This window comes from Mus caroli, unplaced genomic scaffold, assembly GCF_978045245.1.
Source record: "Mus caroli unplaced genomic scaffold, Mus_caroli_1 scaffold_12, whole genome shotgun sequence".
NCBI lineage: Eukaryota > Metazoa > Chordata > Mammalia > Rodentia > Muridae > Mus > Mus caroli.
Genome location: NW_028227267.1, coordinates 11,606,873 through 11,626,080, shown reverse-complemented (window position 1 = coordinate 11,626,080; position 19,208 = coordinate 11,606,873). Strand labels below are relative to the sequence as shown.

At 47.5% G+C, this 19,208-nt stretch overlaps 1 protein-coding gene across 6 annotated transcripts in view; it reads left to right on the top strand.

The window, feature by feature from the left end:
* Flnb (filamin B) overlaps positions 1–19,208 on the top strand; it is a 134,277-nt gene that overhangs the window by 92,834 nt on the left and 22,235 nt on the right. For 4 of the 6 annotated variants that reach the window (XM_021181301.2, XM_085828384.1, XM_085828386.1 and 1 more), the window contains exons 25-35: positions 2,384–2,551; positions 4,652–4,775; positions 5,317–5,473; positions 6,360–6,549; positions 8,297–8,544; positions 11,645–11,716; positions 12,425–12,527; positions 13,158–13,298; positions 15,356–15,484; positions 16,313–16,486; positions 18,915–19,073. In XM_021181301.2, the coding sequence (XP_021036960.1) occupies positions 2,384–2,551; positions 4,652–4,775; positions 5,317–5,473; positions 6,360–6,549; positions 8,297–8,544; positions 11,645–11,716; positions 12,425–12,527; positions 13,158–13,298; positions 15,356–15,484; positions 16,313–16,486; positions 18,915–19,073 (1,665 nt within the window). The remainder of the gene's footprint in view (positions 1–2,383; positions 2,552–4,651; positions 4,776–5,316; positions 5,474–6,359; positions 6,550–8,296; positions 8,545–11,644; positions 11,717–12,424; positions 12,528–13,157; positions 13,299–15,355; positions 15,485–16,312; positions 16,487–18,914; positions 19,074–19,208) is intronic. The other 2 variants (XM_021181302.2, XM_021181303.2) reach the window with 2 other exon arrangements.

Genomic DNA, 19,208 nt, shown 5'->3' with positions numbered 1-19,208 from the left:
TAATACAAATTGTTACTTATTCATTTGTTTGCTATCTAATGATCTATATCTTTAGTGTAAAACAGGGTTTCTTATCCCTGACAGTGCTGACATGTCTATATAAGCTTTAGTAGTTCAAAATGACTAGTTTCTCCTCAAACCTGTGCTTGCTACTCTTATCATAGAGAGTTTGGTTTTGTTTGTTTGTTTGTTTGTTTTAGTCCTTAATATAGAGAATTTCAGCTAGAAATAAGACAAAGCTCCCACTCCAGGAGCAACTACATTGATGCAGATAAACTTGGTGCATGCTGATTAGAAGCAAGGGAACGGGGAGAAAGGACAGAATGGAGTTGTCAGGCCCCGCTTTGTGCCTTGCCACGGGGCAGTGCTGTCTCAGAGTTGAGCACCAAGTATGAGCAGAAGGTTGTCTCCAGGGGAGGTGTCAGTGTCTTCCACCAGGCAGGGAGTTCTGCTGGCTTCTCTGTGCTTCTGTTGTGGGAAGTACTACTACCCTGGCTTTTTAGAAAGTGCTGAATCCCACGAGCTTTGGAATTCCCCTGCAAAAGGGCCTGTCAGTTAGCACTAAACAAATGATTATAACAACAAAAACCTTCCAGAGCTGAGTGTCAGTTTCCAGAACAGGCCCGAGTAGAGGCTCCTCTGAGTGTCAGGTTATCTAGCCTGGACAACTGAGGGCCAAAGCATCTGTGACCTACAGCATCCTGTCTGCTGTTCTGGGGATTGGGATGATTAAGGTTCAGGTTTTTCTGGCCTGATGTAAACCTTTAGTGGGTTTTTGGATTTTTTTTCCTTTCAGATAGAACCTCAGACTTGGAATCTTCCTGCCTCAGCCTCCTACATGCTAGGTGGTGGTATTAGTTCAAACAGATTATCCCATCTTACTTCTATTAACTTAATGGTTTCCTGCGATGACCCTGCTGCAGTCTTGGTGGTAGACCAGTTGATTAGTCGGGACTCATGAAGGGTTGTGATCAGCTGGTGATGTTTACCTGGAACAGCGAGCAGCATGTTGGCAGATAATGGGATCTGGACTTGTTAGGCCATTGCTTTCTGCTTCAAGGCTGGGTTTAGACAATTTCCAGGTCCAGTAATTGGCCACAGACATAGTCTGTAGTTACTTGTTGACATTGGAGCTCTCCATTATCACCCCCAAATAAATCACTCTCTTGTTCCCCTAAGTCCCAGCATGGAAGGTGGTGCTCATCTTTGCCAGGGTCTCAGTTCTTCGTGCAAGTGTGTTATAACCCCTGATTCTGCTAAGTGGAAGCTTTCTTAGATACACAGCAGAGATATTTATTTCCATGGCAGGAGTCTGGCAGTCGCCATACCTTGTGAAATGTGCAGGCTGTGTCCTTCCTGCCTTGGGCAAATGATACTCTGAGTTCTTTGGTAAAGGTCTTGGTAGCCTGAGGCTACTGGGGACACAGGCAAGCCTGCTGTGTGAGAAGTCCTGTTGGCAACCCTGGTTCTGCCCTTGTTTCTTCTTAATGTTTCACTTACAAATCTTAGTTTCCCTGGATTCACCATGTCTTGCCAGTCTTTATACTTGACATCATTAAAAAGCGAGAGGGCCTGAGGTTTCCCCACAGTCATACCACAGCATACCACAATTTATCGTTAGAGGAGTGTGGAACCCAGCGGCCATGTGAGCTCAGAATGTGCTGGCTTCCACAGGAGGGAGGGGCGAGGCGAGTAAGACCTACCCACTCTTTTTTCCTCTTCTGTGTATACTCCCACTAAGCTGCTCGCTTCCATTCTTCCAAGAGCCTTTCTTCTCCTCCTTCTCTATGCCTTTGCATGAGTGGGCCCCTCTGCCCTACTCTTCTCTCCTATGTTTTAGGCTTTGTCTCCTCCCAGAGCTGAATATCATCAGGTTTTCTGTGAACTCCACAACTCCCCCCAGCCAGAGGCATTGCTTGTCTCAGTGTCCTGCTTCTTGGTTAGGACAGCTCCTGAGAGCTGAAGCATCCAGCGTCCTGTTTGCTTTCCTGGGAATTCCCCTTGAGTGGAAGCTGCTTCCTCTTACATCATTTCTTGGGTCTTAATGGACGTCTTTCTCTGGTCTCCTGCAGACCACTCTCATTGTCTCCTGTGTGTTCTGCCTTGTATACCTTCCAGTGCATGTCACACAGAATGTTAGAAGAATGTGCTCGTTGCCAGACCTTTGGCTTCCTGTGAGGTTCACTGAGGCCACAGATCCTCTGTTTGCATGTGGTTAGTGCTGGATGGCAGATGTGGGAATAACAGTGGGCACATTGCTGCATCCACAGTGAATTGACTGAGACTCATACGGTCAGGGTCCAGGTAGAGGAGCAGTGTGATTCTGGGTCTGTGCAGGTGCTCTCTCTATTGCTTCATGCTCAGAATCCCGTGACTCTTCCAGGCAGCCCCTTCAGAGTTCCTTCCAAAGATGTTGTGGATCCCAGCAAGGTCAAGATTGCTGGCCCCGGTCTGAGCTCCTGCGTCCGAGCATGCATCCCGCAGTCCTTCACAGTGGACAGCAGCAAGGCTGGCCTAGCTCCACTAGAAGTGAGGGTCCTGGGCCCAAGAGGTGAGTCTGCATCCTGTCTGCCACCCACATTTCACCCACCATGGCCCAGAGCCAGTTCTTTCTTATGAGATTGTTTATGAGCTTATAGTTAAATACTCTCAGTTAATTTACTGTTCCCCAGTCTAGCTAGCCAGCAGAAGAGCCTGCTTAATGGTTGGTGTATTATATTTCCATACGTCCATTTCTCCTGTTAATAACATGGCCCTAAGTTTCTTCCTATAGTTTTACTTACTTATTTCATGGTGCTGAAGACCAAACCCCGATCTTATGCATGTCAGGCAGGTGTCCTATCAGCTAGCTCACATCCCAGGCTTCGTTTTGGTTTTCCCAAATGTGGTCTAAGTAGCCCAGACAGGCTTTGAACTGGCAGCCCTCCTACCTCTGCTTCCTGTGGACTAGAACATCAAGCACGTGCCTGAAAATGTCCCTTTCTCACGGAGCCTGCTGAAGGGAGGGCTCTGTGGGCTTTCGCATGCACTGTCCACCCTGCTGCAACATTACATGCTTAACATGTGGGAGGTGCCCAGGCTTGGTCTGGATGTGAGCAGGAGCTAGGGTTTGAAGGTGATCCCGCTGCTGTGGAACGTACCAGAATCTTGGTCAGGGTTATAGCTTTGTCATTGTCTCAACTCCCTGAAGAGAGGGTCTCTTGGGGAATGAGTTTGGTTGGCAGTTGGCCTGCACTGCTGACAACCTGGAATTAAGGTTTCAGGTGACTAGCAGGCCATTTGGGGACAAACCTGAACTTCGGAAACCTGCTGCCATATTTCTTCCGTATTTAACACGTACCTCTCTTTCCATATAAAATCGTGTGCCTGATTTCTTAAGTACTCTAGGCTCCTCTCTTCCTGCCCCAGCGTCCCCTGTGATGTGTTTGTGGCTTCCAGAAGTAGTGAGCCAAGGCTTCTTCCTTTGAAGAGCAACCTCTCCTTAGTGGAGTTCAGCAGGAGGCTCTGCCTTTGAAGCTCAGGGCAAGAGTGGTCTGAGAGAATGAGGTCATGGGGCAGACTTACCCTTAGCGAAGTTTCTGAATATAGTGTGTGTGTGTCTCTGTGTGTGTGTGTGTGCGTGTGTGTCTGCTGTGTCTGTATGACAAGGGGGGTTACTTACACAGCAGCCTCTAACATGGACTTCCCAAGTAAATGACCTTGTAACTTAAACTGATGCAGTGGATGTCTGTGTGTGTGTCTGTGTCTGTGTGTGGGGGTGGGGGGTGGGGGGTTACTTACACAGCAGCCTCTAGTGTGGAGGACTTCTCAAGTAAACAGCCTTGTAACTTAAGCTGACGTAGTGGATTCCCCGTCATAGCACAGCCCCTTGAAAGCCTTTTGAGTTTTTAAAGCTGACCCAGAGGTTGCCTTTATAGAGACGGGTTTGAGGTTTGTGCTCTCCCATTAGCGGCTGCTTTCAACTGTGTAGTCTGACCGCCTCTAGCCTAGCCCCACCTCTAACTGCCTTGTCCTCACTTCACCTGATCTGTTTAATGAGCATGCCCTGCTGATCAACCTCCTGTGCCAGCGACCCCTCCTTGACCTCAGGCTCAGGTCTAGAATCTATCAATCTAGTTAGTGCAGGCCTTAATCAGGCTTTAACATTCTCTCGAATCATCACCCATCGCATCTCATTGATGGCCCTCTTGTTCCTTGAGATTGGCACCCTTACTTGCTCTGAACCCTAGCATGTTGGCACCACTGTGTTCTTGCTGAAAGCTGGGCCCAGGTCTTGACTGGCCAGCCCACAGGGTACTGTTGAGGTTTCGGGCACTTTCTCAGCTATAGCCTAAGATTGACACATCCAAGCATGCTTCACTTGAAAGGCTATGTAGTATGTCTGCAAAGACCTCCAGCCATAAGCATGGGCAGTCCCCTTACTTGTACTGGAGGGAACTATAGCAAGCTGAGTGTACTTCAGCTCACAAAACGCTAGAGGTACCTCTTGGGGTCAATCCCGTTACTGTGACTTATGTCCTGGGACTAGGGCCTGCTTGCTTTTGTGTTACTCTTCAGTTCATGGGAATGGACGTGATTCTCTTCTATGTGTAGCTGGGGTGCTGTGAACAGGAGGCAGGTTGTCAGTCAGACCTCTCATTCCTGTCCTCAGGCCTCGTGGAGCCGGTGAATGTGATAGATAATGGGGACGGCACCCACACAGTGACCTACACGCCATCTCAGGAGGGGCCCTACATTGTTTCCGTCAAATATGCTGATGAAGAGATCCCCCGAAGGTGAGCATCTCAGCCTTCAGGCCTGGGTACGATTCAGCCTTAGACCTGTCACACTGTTCTAGTGCCACCCCATTGCCCAGCCACTCACCCACTGTCCCTTTAGCACATTGAACAGAACATTGTGGTGACATCCAGTAGGCACTGTGGTTCCTGTTCTAGGGTCAACCCCTTCTCTGTCTTCGGTTCCAAGGGAAGCTAGGATTGTCTGTTGTCTAATGGCTTGTACTTCGTGGCTCTATATTTCCAATGGACTTCTGGTCCTTTTATTAAATTCTCTTACCGCTTGTAAAAATCCTCCTTTCGCCAGGTGTAGTGGCACATGCCTTTAATCCCAGCACTTGGGAGGCGGAGGCAGGCGGGTTTCTGAGCTCGAGACCAGCCTGGTCTACAGAATGAGTTCCAGGACAACCAGGGCTATACAGAGAAACCTTGTCTCCAAAAAAAAATCCTCCTTTCAGCCTTAGTTCTTTGTGTGAGAGAGAACAGATGGGGCAGGGCTGACCTGTATCCTTACTGACCAGCCTTCTATGTATCTTTCAAGTCCCTTTAAGGTCAAGGTTCTTCCCACATACGATGCAAGCAAAGTGACAGCCTCTGGGCCTGGCCTCAGTGCCTATGGGGTACCCGCCAGCCTACCTGTGGAGTTCGCCATTGATGCCAGAGATGCTGGCGAAGGCCTGCTTGCTGTCCAGATCACGGTAACTATGTGGTTGTTTTGTTGTATATATGGAAGAGGTGGGGCCAAACCTTTTTAGGAATATTTAATATTCTGGAAAGGGATTAAAAACAGGAGTTTAGTGACTGTTTTCTACCCCAGTGCACATGTTTTGGGGACTTCTGTGGGTCATAATCTCCACTGGAGAACATTTAAGCTTCTGCAGTGACCATGGGTCGAGTACCAGTTGTTCTGTGTTACTACATCTCTTCTTACGCCGATTTTAAATGTTTTAATTGCCTATTGGGTTAGTGAGGGCTAAAATTTTACATACCACAAAGGCCGCCAACATGGAATTGTCCTTCCTTGGGAAGGAAGCCAGAGATAGGCCACCTAGGTGCTCTATGCTCACAAGGAAGCCAGCATCTCTGACCTAGTGTGTGGCTCTGTCCTTAATGTCTCCTCATGGACCATGAATGAGCCTGCAGAGCTCTGCTCATCAGGAATAGAAGGTGAACCAGAAGGAAGGAAGACAGGGAGGAAAATGGCTCTCATAGATGGATGATCCATCTCAAGCAGTCACATGGTTGAACCTGGTGGCAGAGCTGCTAGCATGTGGATTCTCATATTCAGTGGTGTGCTTAGCTAAGGAGTCTTTTGTTGGTAACAGGACAGGAAGGGAAAAGAAAGGTGGAAAGCTTTTGCCATGTCTTTGTAGTTCAGTGTATGTGATGCTCAATACTCTTTGTCATGGTTTTAGTCTGTGACCCTCTTCTTTCCCTACCCAAAACCAACAGAACAGGGTCACAGCCTGCCACCCTTCATCTGCTCCCACATACAGAGGTGCCAAGTAAAGAACATGGCTTGCTGTGACTGGTTTCTATATGTTGATAGCAGCATCCCAAATATCATTGCTCTGTGATTCACAGGACCAGGAGGGAAAGCCTCAAAGAGCTACTGTCCATGACAACAAAGATGGCACATATGCCGTTACCTATATCCCTGATAAGACCGGACGCTATATGATTGGAGTCACCTATGGTGGCGACAACATTCCACTTTCTCCTTACCGTATCCGGGCCACACAGACAGGCGATGCCAGCAAGTGCTTGGCCACAGGTGAGTGCAGGGGAAGGTAAGAGTTAGGGGTATGTGTTCTGGCCTTCTCTATGCCACTTAATATCTGTGCAATCAGAGGATGCTGGGGCTTTCTGACAACAGTCACACATACAAAGAGTGAACATTTTTACAAATGAGAACATTCAGACTCCAGAATCATTTCCAGGTGTCAGAGATGGTATCACCAGGTTATAGCAAAAATCGGGTAAGGTCAGGTGAGATAGACACTGACTGTGATGTCTGGGCCAGGGGACCTGTTACTTCTGAGGTGAGAGCACCACTGAGGTTTCTGGCAGAAACTGCTATATGAGAAGCAGTACGTCTCTGCCTCTGTAAGTGAGGGGCTCGCTCGTTCAGGAGTCATTCAAGAACATCTTACGTAGACCAGCAGTAGAAAACAAACATGGAAGGACTTCGGATTTCCCTCTCCAGAATCGATGAATATATTACCCTCAGCCTTGCTTCAGCTTCTTAGACGTGCTTGCTTGACTATATAAAAGGGGTTATACACATCGAACTCGGGTCCAAGGCTCACATGGAGGGGATGCAGGCACTTTTACCACAGAGCCATCTTACCAGTCCAATATGCTATTCTCCAATTTATAAAAGGGAGGTGGGTCTCATGTATCCTGGCTGGCCTCAGACTTGCCCTGTAGTAGAGGATGCTGCCTGCTACCAGATGCTAGTCCCTCACCCACCCACCCCCATGCACGCGAGCACACACACGTGCGCGCGCGCACACACACACACACACATACACACACACACACACACACACACACACTATGCCTCCCAAGAGCTGGGATTGTATATATACACCAGCCCACCTGGTGTTGTGCCTTCCTGTTTCTAAGAGTGACTTGTGCAGCTCAGTGTTGCTGCTTTAGCAGATTTTAAAACATGAAACCTGGGCTGGTGAGGTGGGTGAGGGTACTTACCAATAAGTTCACTTCCCAGAGCCTACATACTGAGAGAACTGCCTATACATGCACACACCTGCCAGCATGCTTGCACATGCAAATACATACACATGCAGTATCAGTCAACTTATTGGTGAAGAAACAACAAAGACGCACAAGTCACTGTCTCATTGGCTTCTCTTGTAAATAAAAGGAAACTGAGTGTAGGTCTACCCTGGATGTGATCTGTTCTCTACCTCATCCTGCCCAAGGCTGTAAATAATGCACCTTGACCCTTTTCATCTCACCCAATGCAAAAACCGGAAAACCAGACCTCCACTGCCAGTCTGTGTCAGTGCCTAACAACTGGTTGAGGGCATGTGTAGTGAGAGCTGGGGACCTCCTTCTGGCTTTTCAGAGCTGTGTCTCCTCCCCCTGGCTTTGCAGGGATCTTTTTCTTGGGCTAGTGGTACCTATTGGCCTCAGCTCTTGTTCTGTTGTTTGGAGCCGTCCCCTCAACCAGATGCACACTCCTTCCTCTTCCCACTGTGTGAGCAGCTTTCTTAGCATTCCCTGTCACCCTTCTGCACATTTTGACCAGCGTGGTTTCCCTTCATAACTTGTTATACTCTTTGAAAGTCGGAGACAGAAAGACAGGCCAACTGGCTGGCTGTTGTTTGGGGAGGGGTTGCAAAGCTAAACATGGTTGATCCAGACACTCCTTTGAGCAGCACCCTTGCCAGTGACCTTTGAGATGCCCCTCTGCCTGGCAAACATGGACAGCATAACATAGTATGGCCTGTTCTGAAGTAAATATCCACAGCCAATGCTTCTGGTCTTTTTTACAGGTCCTGGTATTGCCCCCACTGTGAAAACTGGCGAGGAGGTGGGCTTTGTAGTGGACGCTAAGACTGCAGGGAAGGGGAAAGTCACCTGCGTGATTCTGACCCCAGATGGCACCGAGGCTGAGGCTGACGTCATTGAAAATGAAGATGGCACCTATGACATTTTCTACACTGCTGCCAAGCCAGGCACCTATGTTATCTATGTGCGCTTTGGTGGCGTTGATATTCCCAATAGCCCCTTCACAGTCATGGTAAGCAGGGTTCCTTCTCCTTCTCTTACTAGCAGAAGCAGTCACAACCGTCATTTGTTGAACCCTTATTTGGCCATCTTCCCTCACACCCTTGATCCTAGGTATAATCGCTTAGAAGCAGCAATTTTGGGGGAAAACTCTTGAGTCATGGAGGCATCTGGCATGCCAAGGAAGTTAGGCAATATCCTCCTATAAGCTAGCTCAGAGGGAGACAGTTTCACAGAAACATTGGAAAACAGTAATAAAGATACATGTGCCTCTTTTCCCGTCTCCACTGCTGGAGGAGACGGATCCCCGTGCTCTTGTCTACACACTTGACTGATATCTCAGGATGCACAGAGCCTCCAGTCGTGTTTGCAGAAGGGGGAACTGTTGTTGTCTTTTAAAGCCAGAAAGATCTGGAATAGAAGGGAACTATTGTGTGAACATCCCAGGTAACGAGTAACTGGAGCCTTTAATTTTCAGTCCTGGATGCCTGTTAGATCTTCTCTAATTATTAAGGTCCTTCCACGAGGAGCATGGTGGAACCACGGCAGACTTACCACATAAACTTCAGAAGCAAGCCCTGTTTGCCCTGCTAGAATGAGGAGTGCCCAGTCTAGACAGATATCAGGTGCCATGTGGGCTCCCTCACTGTGTCCTTTGATGCAGAACAGCCTGGGATCTGGCTGCTGGTGGTCTGACTCCACCCACCACTTGTGAAGTGCTTTCTGATTACTGCATGTTGTAGGGCAGTGGAGAAGGGCACAAAGACTCCATTCCAAACAGAAGCCCAGGGACCTTGTTCCCATCTATAATCTGTTGTAGCTTTTCTCCTTTTCCTCCATGTGTGTTTAGCTATAAACATCCGGCCAGCGGTCTGGAAGCTCTTTCAGATGTCAAATATGTAAACACTTGTCAACTTTGGACACTGTCCATTTGGGAGTTTTTTCTTCTCTGGGGGAGAAAACATTGCCATGAGAATGTCAGTTCTACTTAGAAACGTGTTCTAGTTATAGTATAGGTTGTAGTTGTACTGTGTTGTGTTTATCCCCTAGTAGGTATGATCTTGTTAGTTAGATCAGGGAAGAGCAGCAACCCTGGGCAGAGATCTCAATGCCATTGCAATGGCTGGGATAAGAAGAGATCCCAGATGCTGAGGTCCGAGAATGAGCATTCCTTAAGTCCTGCGTCACTGCACCCCTTGCCTGGGTGATTCAGTCTCCCTTTAAATGCTCAAGACTGGGAGAACATGGACACCTGACAGCACACTGGTAGCAAATGCCTTAGGGAGACACTTGTGTGTGTCACACCCTTATGGCATGCAGGTGCATGGCGGAGCAGCCTAATTGACACCATTGAGAAGTTCTAGTTGTAGGACCGCATATACAGCCTGGAAAGGCCTTCCTGTTCGTGGCAAGGTTTTGAGTTGGCCTCTTGAAGAAATGGCCCTAGAGGCAAAGCCCTTTCTGCAGATGGCACAGTGCACAGCTTCTTTGTCCCGTGTTACGACTGAGGATGGTGATGAGGGACCCTTCCTTGTTGCGTCAGTTAGATCAGGAGCATGAAGCTGGACATTTTAAAAAGTGAATGTGCTAAAACTTTCAAATGTGTTACTGACTGGGACTGGAAAGATGGCTCAGCAGTTAACAGCACTGGCTACTCTTCCAAAGGACCTAAATCCAATTCCCAGCACCCACACGGCAGCTCACAATTGTCAGAAATTCCAGTCCTAGGAGATCTGACACCCTTACACAGATACACATCTGGCAAAACACCTTTGCACACAAAGTAAATAAATCATTTTTAAAATCTACCTAACAAATCTTAAAGCCTCTATATCATGAAGAAAGAAAGCACGCACCGTGGCAGTGATGAAAGGCTAAGGGCATGGGATGTGGGTAAAGCAGTTGTGCAAGCATGGACTGAGATCAGATTCCCAGCACGCGTAAAAGTCTGGGCATGGTGGCTCATGTCTGTAGTCAGGAGGCAGAAACGGGAGACTCCTGGGGACTTACTAAACAGCTAATCTAGCCAATCAGTGAACTTGAAGTTGAGTGAGAGCCCAGTGCCCAATTTCAAAACCTAGCTGTAGAAGCAGGGGGACTGGCTTAGTGGTTAAGAGCACTTCCTTCCCACTTTTGTGGGAGACCTGACTTTGGTTTTCAGCTCCCATGACCATCCGCAACTCTAGCTGGAGAGATGCTAACATCATCTTCTCACCTCTGCTGGCACCAGGCACACACGTGGTGTACATGCACAGATGCAGGCAAAACACTCTTTCAGGTCAAATCTATCAAAAGCTAAAAGACACGGTAGAAAGTTCTAGAGGAGACTCTGATGTGTGGCGCTCTGGCTTCCACGCTGTTCACGGTTGTGTTTACATGAACACAAATGTACCTCACACATGCACAACATAAGACACCAAGCAAAACAAAAACAAAGAGCCATTTCTTCCTGGCTCCATGCCAGGGTGACTGCCACCAGTCTTCTCTGCCTCAAGTGGACACTTGAGTTTCAGGCAAGGGACCATAACATGTGGCCTCAATGCTTGCCTGCTTCCCCATCTGACATGGATACTCTTCCATAGTAACTTGTCAGACATCACCTGCTGTTACCCTGGCCAGTCTGACCAATAACCACAAAGCTGACTTCAGTCTTTCATGACCACTTGTGGCTCTGGTCAAACTCCTGTACACATCCCTTACTTGTGAATTGTGGATCCAAAGGACAAGTGCCTGTGACATTTGCAGAGAGTACAGCCTTCCCTCTAAAAAGAACATATCGCTCTTACAGGATACTATATCACATGCCTATTATCCCAGCACTTGGGAGATGGAGACAGGAGAATTAGCAGTTCAAGGCAATCCTTGGAGAGTCTTTGGGGTTCGTGGAGAGTTTGAGGCCAGCCTGGTTTACATGAGAGGCTCTGTCTCCAGGAACAGAGAGAGAGAGAGAGAGAGAGAGAGAGAGAGAGAGAGGAGGGGGGAGGGAGAGAGAGAGAGAGAAAGACTAGTCAGTACTGGAAATGTGGGGGAGGGGATAGAGCTCAAGCTGTAGGATCTTGGGTAAGAGTCCCTCTGGTGTGGCTCCCGATTAACCTCCATTTGCCATCAACTAGGCCACCGATGGGGAAGTCACAGCCATGGAGGAGGCACCGGTAAATGCATGTCCCCCTGGATTCAGGCCCTGGGTACACTTTGGTTTTCCCCTTTTGCATTTCTGGGTTTATTCAGCCTTCATTTTAGAAAAGCTGCTGCCTGCTTGTGGGAATCGCTTAAGTCCTTGGTGTCCTGGCCGTTGGTGTGTCCCCCCCACTGATCACCTCATTACAACCCCACTTTCTCTGTAAGACCCACCTTCATGTCACCACCTGCTCCCCACGAATCGCCAGCCATCATGTCTGTGATCACGCTCGGTGCGGTTTTCCCCCATGTTTAAAGAGCAAGATGGACGGCTATTGGCAGGCCTCCTCCTGACTCCAAGCCACCACTTGTGCATCTGGTTTCTGTCTAGGGCAAAGCCACCCGCTACCACTCTGTGCCACTTAAAACACACCTTCTTTTCTAGGCCACAAGCAACTAAACCTCTCCAGGTGTGGAGCCTCTTGGGACTCAGTCATTGCTCTCTGCCGCCTCCATTTTCCTGTGGGCGACATTGGGAATTCTACAAGCACCCTGTTGAGCAAGTGTTTTCTAGCAAATGATCAGTGGAACTTCTCAGGGCCGTCCAACTCTCTCCAGGCCCAGTCACACAGAGCCCGTAAATACTCGTGGCCACACCCCCAAATTTAGGCCTCATTGCCTTGTAGAGTTCCCAGTGGTTCCGCCCCACCACCCCCCATAGCTCCCCCAGCCCACACTGCTGTCCGGTTACAAAGTGAACACTCTCGTGTTTTTAGGTTACAGAAGAGGCCTATGTCCCTGTGAGTGACATGAATGGCCTAGGCTTCAAGCCCTTTGACTTGGTGATTCCGTTTGCCGTCAGGAAAGGAGAAATTACAGGTAAACCCTTGTGGGGCTCACCTTACTCTTTATTTGTTGTTGCATCTGAGGCCCAGAACAGTGCTTGGGAGGTGACTACTATCCCTCATACCTGGCTCCTTCCCAAGCAGATGCCAGAAAGTGTTTCTCTGAAGAGGTGGTTGTTTATAGCTTGCATTGCATTGTTGAGGAAGCTTGTGTTTCTCCTCAGGCTAGGAACTTCTTTGTTTAGATACCTCTTGCTGCCAGGTTTCTGTTTCTTTTTCCATGCTTTCTCTAACCTTCCAACCTGCCTGTCACTCAGATCCGTGGTATCAGTTCCCTTCTGGGAGCCCTGCCTCCCTTTTCCTGCTTCTCCTACGGGTTTGTGGTCTTCTCAGACCCTCTTTGCACTTGTAATTGGCCTGTTGGAGACACCATGTATTTATTTATGAGCTAATAGCTTGCTGCATTTTGTGGAAACCAGGAGGAAGCCATAGAAAGCAAGGCAGTCTCGGTTTTCTTGGGGGGGTGGGGGGGGACTTGGACATTTTAGGCAGCATGAGTGTTCTGGGATCTGAGAACCTCTGGTGAAGACATCTGTACGTTACATCTGCTGCTTGGGGAAAGGTCACCAGTGACCTCACTGCCACGTGTCACTATGCTCTCCAGGCACGGTGCATATGCCTTCTGGGAAGAAGGCTACACCTGAGATTGTGGACAACAAGGATGGCACGGTCACTGTGAGATATGCGCCCACTGAAGTCGGCCTCCACGAAATGCACATCAAGTACAGGGGCAGCCACATCCCGGGTAAGTGGGATACAGCGGCTCGCTAGCCTCAGGCATCTGGGAGACGCAGCCAGGGCCGATCCAGGAGTGCTATGTTGGCTTCCATTCCAAAACAGCCTGCTTCTTGAAGAGGGAATACATCTCAGCCTCCTGGGCCAGGGTATAAGGCCATGTAGCTATGGTTGTGTGTCTTCATAACTGTCAAATATGGCCAAATACAATGCAGGCACAGGAAGTGAGGCTTTCTGGCCTGGCCTGCAAGACCCTGTGGGGTATGGGGCTTAGGAGAGGCTCGCATCCTCAGATACAGGGCTTAGAAGACTCCCTTAGATGGCTCCCACGCAGAGAACTAGTTTGTGTTTCCTACCCATGGACAGGTTCAGCATTGGTTGTTACTCTTTGTAATCATTTCAATATCTTCTAATTTTATAATTAGATAATATGGTCATACCTACAACCTCCCTCTGCCCTCTCCTGGAGATTGATTGTTGGTGAATTTTATGTTCAATTTTAGAAAAATTTTAAGGCTACATGCAAGTAAAAATACAGATTTTAAAATCCAACCCCCTTTTACCGAAATGGGCATGTACTCACATCAGTTGTCCTTGCCTTTCCCCTCTGAATAACCGGACCAGGAAAGCTGTGCAGGTCTACCTCGTCTGGAAGACCCTGCAGATGTCCCAGTGTCACACTGGGGAGCATTTCTTCTCTTCCCGCCATTGCTGTTGCCTCTTTTGTTGGCACTCTTGGTGTAGCAATGGGATTTGGCCCCCTGGGCAGACCAAAGCCTCTGAGACTGGGATACACTGTAGCATAGTGCTCTTCCTGGGGCTGTTGCATGTGGAGCCAAGCAGCCAAGGAAAGCACCTGCCTTGCCACAGGCTTGCCCTGTGGAGTCTACTTTGCAATTGTTTGTCAGTCTGGTGATTGAAAATGCATGATACCGAGGTGTTTGTTCCTGCAAATGAGACGAGACAGTTTTCCATATAGTGTGTATTTCCAATTCTTTCTCTGTGAGCTGTATCTTCATATTCTTCATCTGTTTTCCTTTTGGAAAAATTATCTTTTAAGGTGGGAAGTGGGAGTTAAAAATCCTTCTTGGTTTGTCACTTGCTTTAATTGATATTCACATGTATACACGATACTTGGTTAAAGCAATTTTTTTTTCCTGCTTAAGGATTCTAATGATAATAGGTGCAGAATTTAAAAGAACAGTCGTGACTCAAGCTTCAGGCAGGCACTAGATGTCTATATTCAGGAGGCTGAGGCCAGCCTGGGCTATACAATGAGACTACTGAAAACAGCAACAGTCCTCTCTTGGCTCTCGCCCTTCCCCTCCGTTGCCATGCGTCTACCTTCTCAGATGCCTGCTATGTACTTAAGATAAATCTTAGCGCTCTTAGATTTATCCTGTTAAAGGAACAGCATAGTGGTTCTTTTCTGTTCCTATGTATGTAATGTGTATGTGTATGGTCACACATGCCAAGCTGTGCGTGTGGAGGTCAGAGGAAAGATTTGTAGAGTCCGTTCTGTTCTCTCTTTATACCTTTACATGGGCCATGTCAGTAGGCACACACTGAGCCATCACACCAGCCGCTATGAAATGATATCAGTCTTACATATAAAGACAGTTTGCTTTTCTCTGATGTGACATGCTGTGGTTAACCTCTCAAGTTCGTACTCATGGATCTTTAATGTTCCATATGTAGGTCGACTCCCGGATGATTTCCTGGTTTGCCTGTGGATCCTGGAGACTAAAGAGCTTTAATAGGGATGAGAGTAACAGTGGATCACTGTGGGCTTCTTTCCTCAGGATGAGCTTCTTAGGTCAGGCCTTAGGTTTTGAGTGGCACTAACAAACAGCCTTCTTTCTAGAAAGCAGCATCTACCTCCCTGATGCACATGTGTCCTTCTCATTTGTTAAGCTGAGATGAAATCTCCTACACCGGTTCCCTTGAGCTGCTTCAGAGGGTGGCGGACTCTCCTGCTGGGAGGACTTTAATGTACTGCCGATTATCTGAGGTATCTATTTACCATGTAATGAGTCTCAGTTTTGTTTTTGTCCTCGGAAAATACAGAGAGCCCCCTGCAGTTCTACGTGAACTACCCCAACAGTGGGAGCGTGTCTGCATATGGTCCAGGCCTTGTGTATGGAGTAGCCAACAAAACTGCCACCTTCACCATTGTCACAGAGGATGCAGGAGAAGGTATGGTATGCTTTGCATGTTTATGCAGGTGCAGCCTTCCTTTTGGAGAGAGAAATGAGCATGATTGAAGCGTGCTGTGAATGGAAGCACTCATGTAGTGTCAGGAGACTGATGTGAGAGCATCTCGTGAGCCCAGGAGTCCAAAACTAGTCTGGGCCATATAGTGAGATCGCATCTCAAAAGAAAAAAAAAAAAATCACCATTATATGGTATCATTTGTCTCATTATTTTCTCTCATATAAAATTCATCTCCACCTCAAAATAGAAATGTTGAAATTCTCATGTGAATGAAATCAGATTTGTATTATGAGCTATTTCATGTGACTCACTGAGAATTCAAGTGGGCTTTTGATTGAAAATGGCTTTATTTTTGTTCAGTTTGCTTGTTGGTCCCTCAGGCCCTCCCACGAGGTATTTAGCTGTAAATTCTAGCTGAATGTTGTGCCAACCATAGTAGTCACACATTCCTCAGCCTCGGGCTCTGATGCATCTACCCCAAGCACCGTGAGAGACTCTGTGCTAGAGTCTATGACTCTCTGTGAGAGAGTATGTTTGCCTGAGCTCCGTGAGAGTCTGTGCTAGCCCATCCTGCATATGCTTGATGTAGCACTCGGTCTCCTCCTTACCTCTCAGACCCTGGGGTTATTTAAATGTCGGGTTGTGAGTGCAGTTCACAGTGATGTGGTTCCATGGGCTTTCCTCTGAAGATTGCTTTGTCTTGATACCCGCATGGAATGGCCCTGGTGTCTGGGTCCCCCCAGAGGCATTGTCTTTCTAGAAATAAAATATTTCTCTCTGACTGTCCTCCCTCCATATCCCCTCTCCTAGGTGGTCTGGACTTGGCTATTGAAGGACCCTCGAAAGCAGAGATCAGCTGCATTGACAACAAAGACGGGACATGTACAGTGACCTACCTACCCACCTTGCCAGGGGACTACAGCATTCTGGTCAAGTACAATGACAAACATATTCCTGGCAGCCCCTTCACTGCCAAGATCACAGGTAGGGTTGCCCGGCTTATAGGAATTTCTCATGGGAGGTCTAGCTGTGCCTAGCCCCACCCCATCTCCTCAGCCTGGGGTAGCCAGCTAGGTTGGTATTTGGTTTTCCCATGTTTGGGAAACCTAAGTCTGGTCAGGCTGCCTAAATCCTCCTTTTTTCATAACAAAATAAAAACAAGAGTTACCAACCAGAAAGCAAGTTCTCAGAATGAGGCATCAAGGCAATGCTTACAGCCAGAGAGCAGGAACTACATAAGCTATCTGCCCTATTAGTTTTCTGGTCAGAAAACTGAAGTTCGGAGAGGTAGCCGTTTAGCCAAGTTCACTGGTATTCAGAAGCAAGTTGTCCCATTCCATAGCCTACGCTTCTGGCCTCTGTTCTGCCTGCTGAGTTAAGGACACATGGTGGGTTCTCTGGAAGATGCACACATCAAGGTTCTTGTCAGGAATACTTAGACCTGTCTGAAGGAGGCAGTAACCCTGGGGAGTAGGAGCCAAGCTTGTTAGGAATTGCCCAAAGGCACAGCAGCAGGTGGAAACGCCTTCTGTTGCCAAAAATTTCTTTAATTTTTTTTTTTATTTCATAATACAAAGTAATGGCTTCTATTATGGAATTTTCATATAGATGCATTATACTTGATTCTAACTCCTCCTCCTCCTCTTCCTCCTCCTCCATTGCTCCCTCCTGCTGCCTGCCTGGTTCCCTTCACCCCCTGATTGTCCTCCTTTCTGATTTTGTTCTACATGGATTCTCTTACCTTCTCTCATTCCCACTGTACCCCACCCTTAAGATAGCTTCCTTCGCCCCCTCCCCCAAAAAAAAGAAGAAAAAGAAAAATCCAGGCAGTGGTGGCGCATGCCTTTAATCTCAGCACTCGGGAGGCAGAGGCAGGCGGATTTCTGAGTTCGAGGCCAGCCTGGTCTACAGAGTGAGTTCCAGGACAGCCAGGGCTACACAGAGAAACCCTGTCTCGAAAAAACAAAAAAAAAAGATAGCTTCCTTCCCTCTCAGGGTTCCTTTCTAGTTTCTTCCCTCCTCTTTCTATTTCTCTCCAATAGACACACACACACACACACACACACACACACACACACACACACACACACACGGTGTCTGATAGAAAGCATGTGGTGTTGGTCTTCCTGAGTCGGCTTGACTTCAGTTAATATGATCATTTCCATTCATTTGTTTTCTTGCAGATATCCTGATTTAAATATCCTGATTTAACTTTTTAAATATTATTTCATTCTATATACACAGCCTATTTTCTTTGTCTTTTCATCTGTCGATGGGCACCCAGACTGGCTCTGTCTCCTAACTATTGTGAATAGAGCAGCAGTGAGCTGGGATGTGCAGGTGTCTCTGTGGTACGTTGACTTGGAGTCTTTCAGGAGTAGTAGAAGTTGGTCAAATGGTAAATCTGCTATGTTTTTTGAGAACTTTCCACACTGATTTTCACAGAGGGTAGCGTTAGTTTACATTCCAACCAGCAGTGAAGAAGGCTTCCTCTTGCCAGCAATGGTTGTCCTTTGTGTTATTGAGGACAGATATTCAGACTGGGGTGAGACAGATTCTCAAAACAGATTAAGTGGTGACAGTGGCAGTGGCAGTTAACACCTTAGCTCCAGCACTCCGGAGGCAGAGGCAGGTGGATCTCTGAGTTAGAGGCCAGCGAGTCCACAGAGAGAGCTCCAGGATAACCAGGGCTACACGGAGAAAGCACAGGTTTAATTTGCATTTTCCTGCTAGCTAAGGATGTTGAGCTCACTTCAAAAAAAATATTTATTAACCATTTATATTTCTTGAGAACTGTTATTAACCCATTTATTCTTTGGATTATTTGATTTTTTTTTTTTTTACTGTCTAATTTCTTTCAGTTCTTTTTATATTATACATCTTAATTCCCTGCCTGATGTGTAGACAAGGTTCCTCCTCCTCTGCGCCCCCAAATTCCATCGACTGTCTCTTCTCTCTGGCATTTTGTTTGCTGTGCAGATGTCGTTTAACTTCATGTAATCCCATTTGTCAGTTTAAAGATTATTTACTATGCTATTGGAATCCTTTTTTTTTTTTTTAAGGATTTTCCAAGTTTCCAAGTTCTTGGTCTCATCTTGAGGTCTTTGATTCATTTTGAATTGAGTTGTGTACAGAAAGATATTTAGTTTAGTTCTTCTGCATGTCAAAGATTCCTTTAAAAGTCTGTTCACAGGGATTTGTAGGGATTCCTTCCAGCTCTTTGTCTCCCTCTGAACCAGTCATAACCACCTGCTGTGGTCGTTATATACTCATTGTCAGAGGCACATGATTTTCATACACCTGTGGATAATAGATTCTTGACGTCACATCTCCAAGTGCCACGTAGACCATGTTCTCTAGACAGCCCAGCTATGCTAGCACATGTAATAGGAGCTCTGTTGCTTTTTCTCAGATGATAACAGACGCTGCTCCCAAGTGAAGCTGGGCTCAGCTGCTGACTTCCTTCTGGACATCAGTGAGACGGACCTTAGCACACTGACAGCCAGTATCAAGGCCCCATCTGGGCGTGACGAGCCCTGTCTGCTAAAGAGGCTGCCCAACAACCATATTGGTGAGCTTGGGCTGCCAGCATGGTGGGGTGTGGGAGGGGGAGCAGAGACTCCTTAGGAAGTGGGTGATCCGTTGGAGGATGCTACAGTAAACCTGTATCACACGGATGCTTCCCCATCAGTGCTAGCATCTGTGG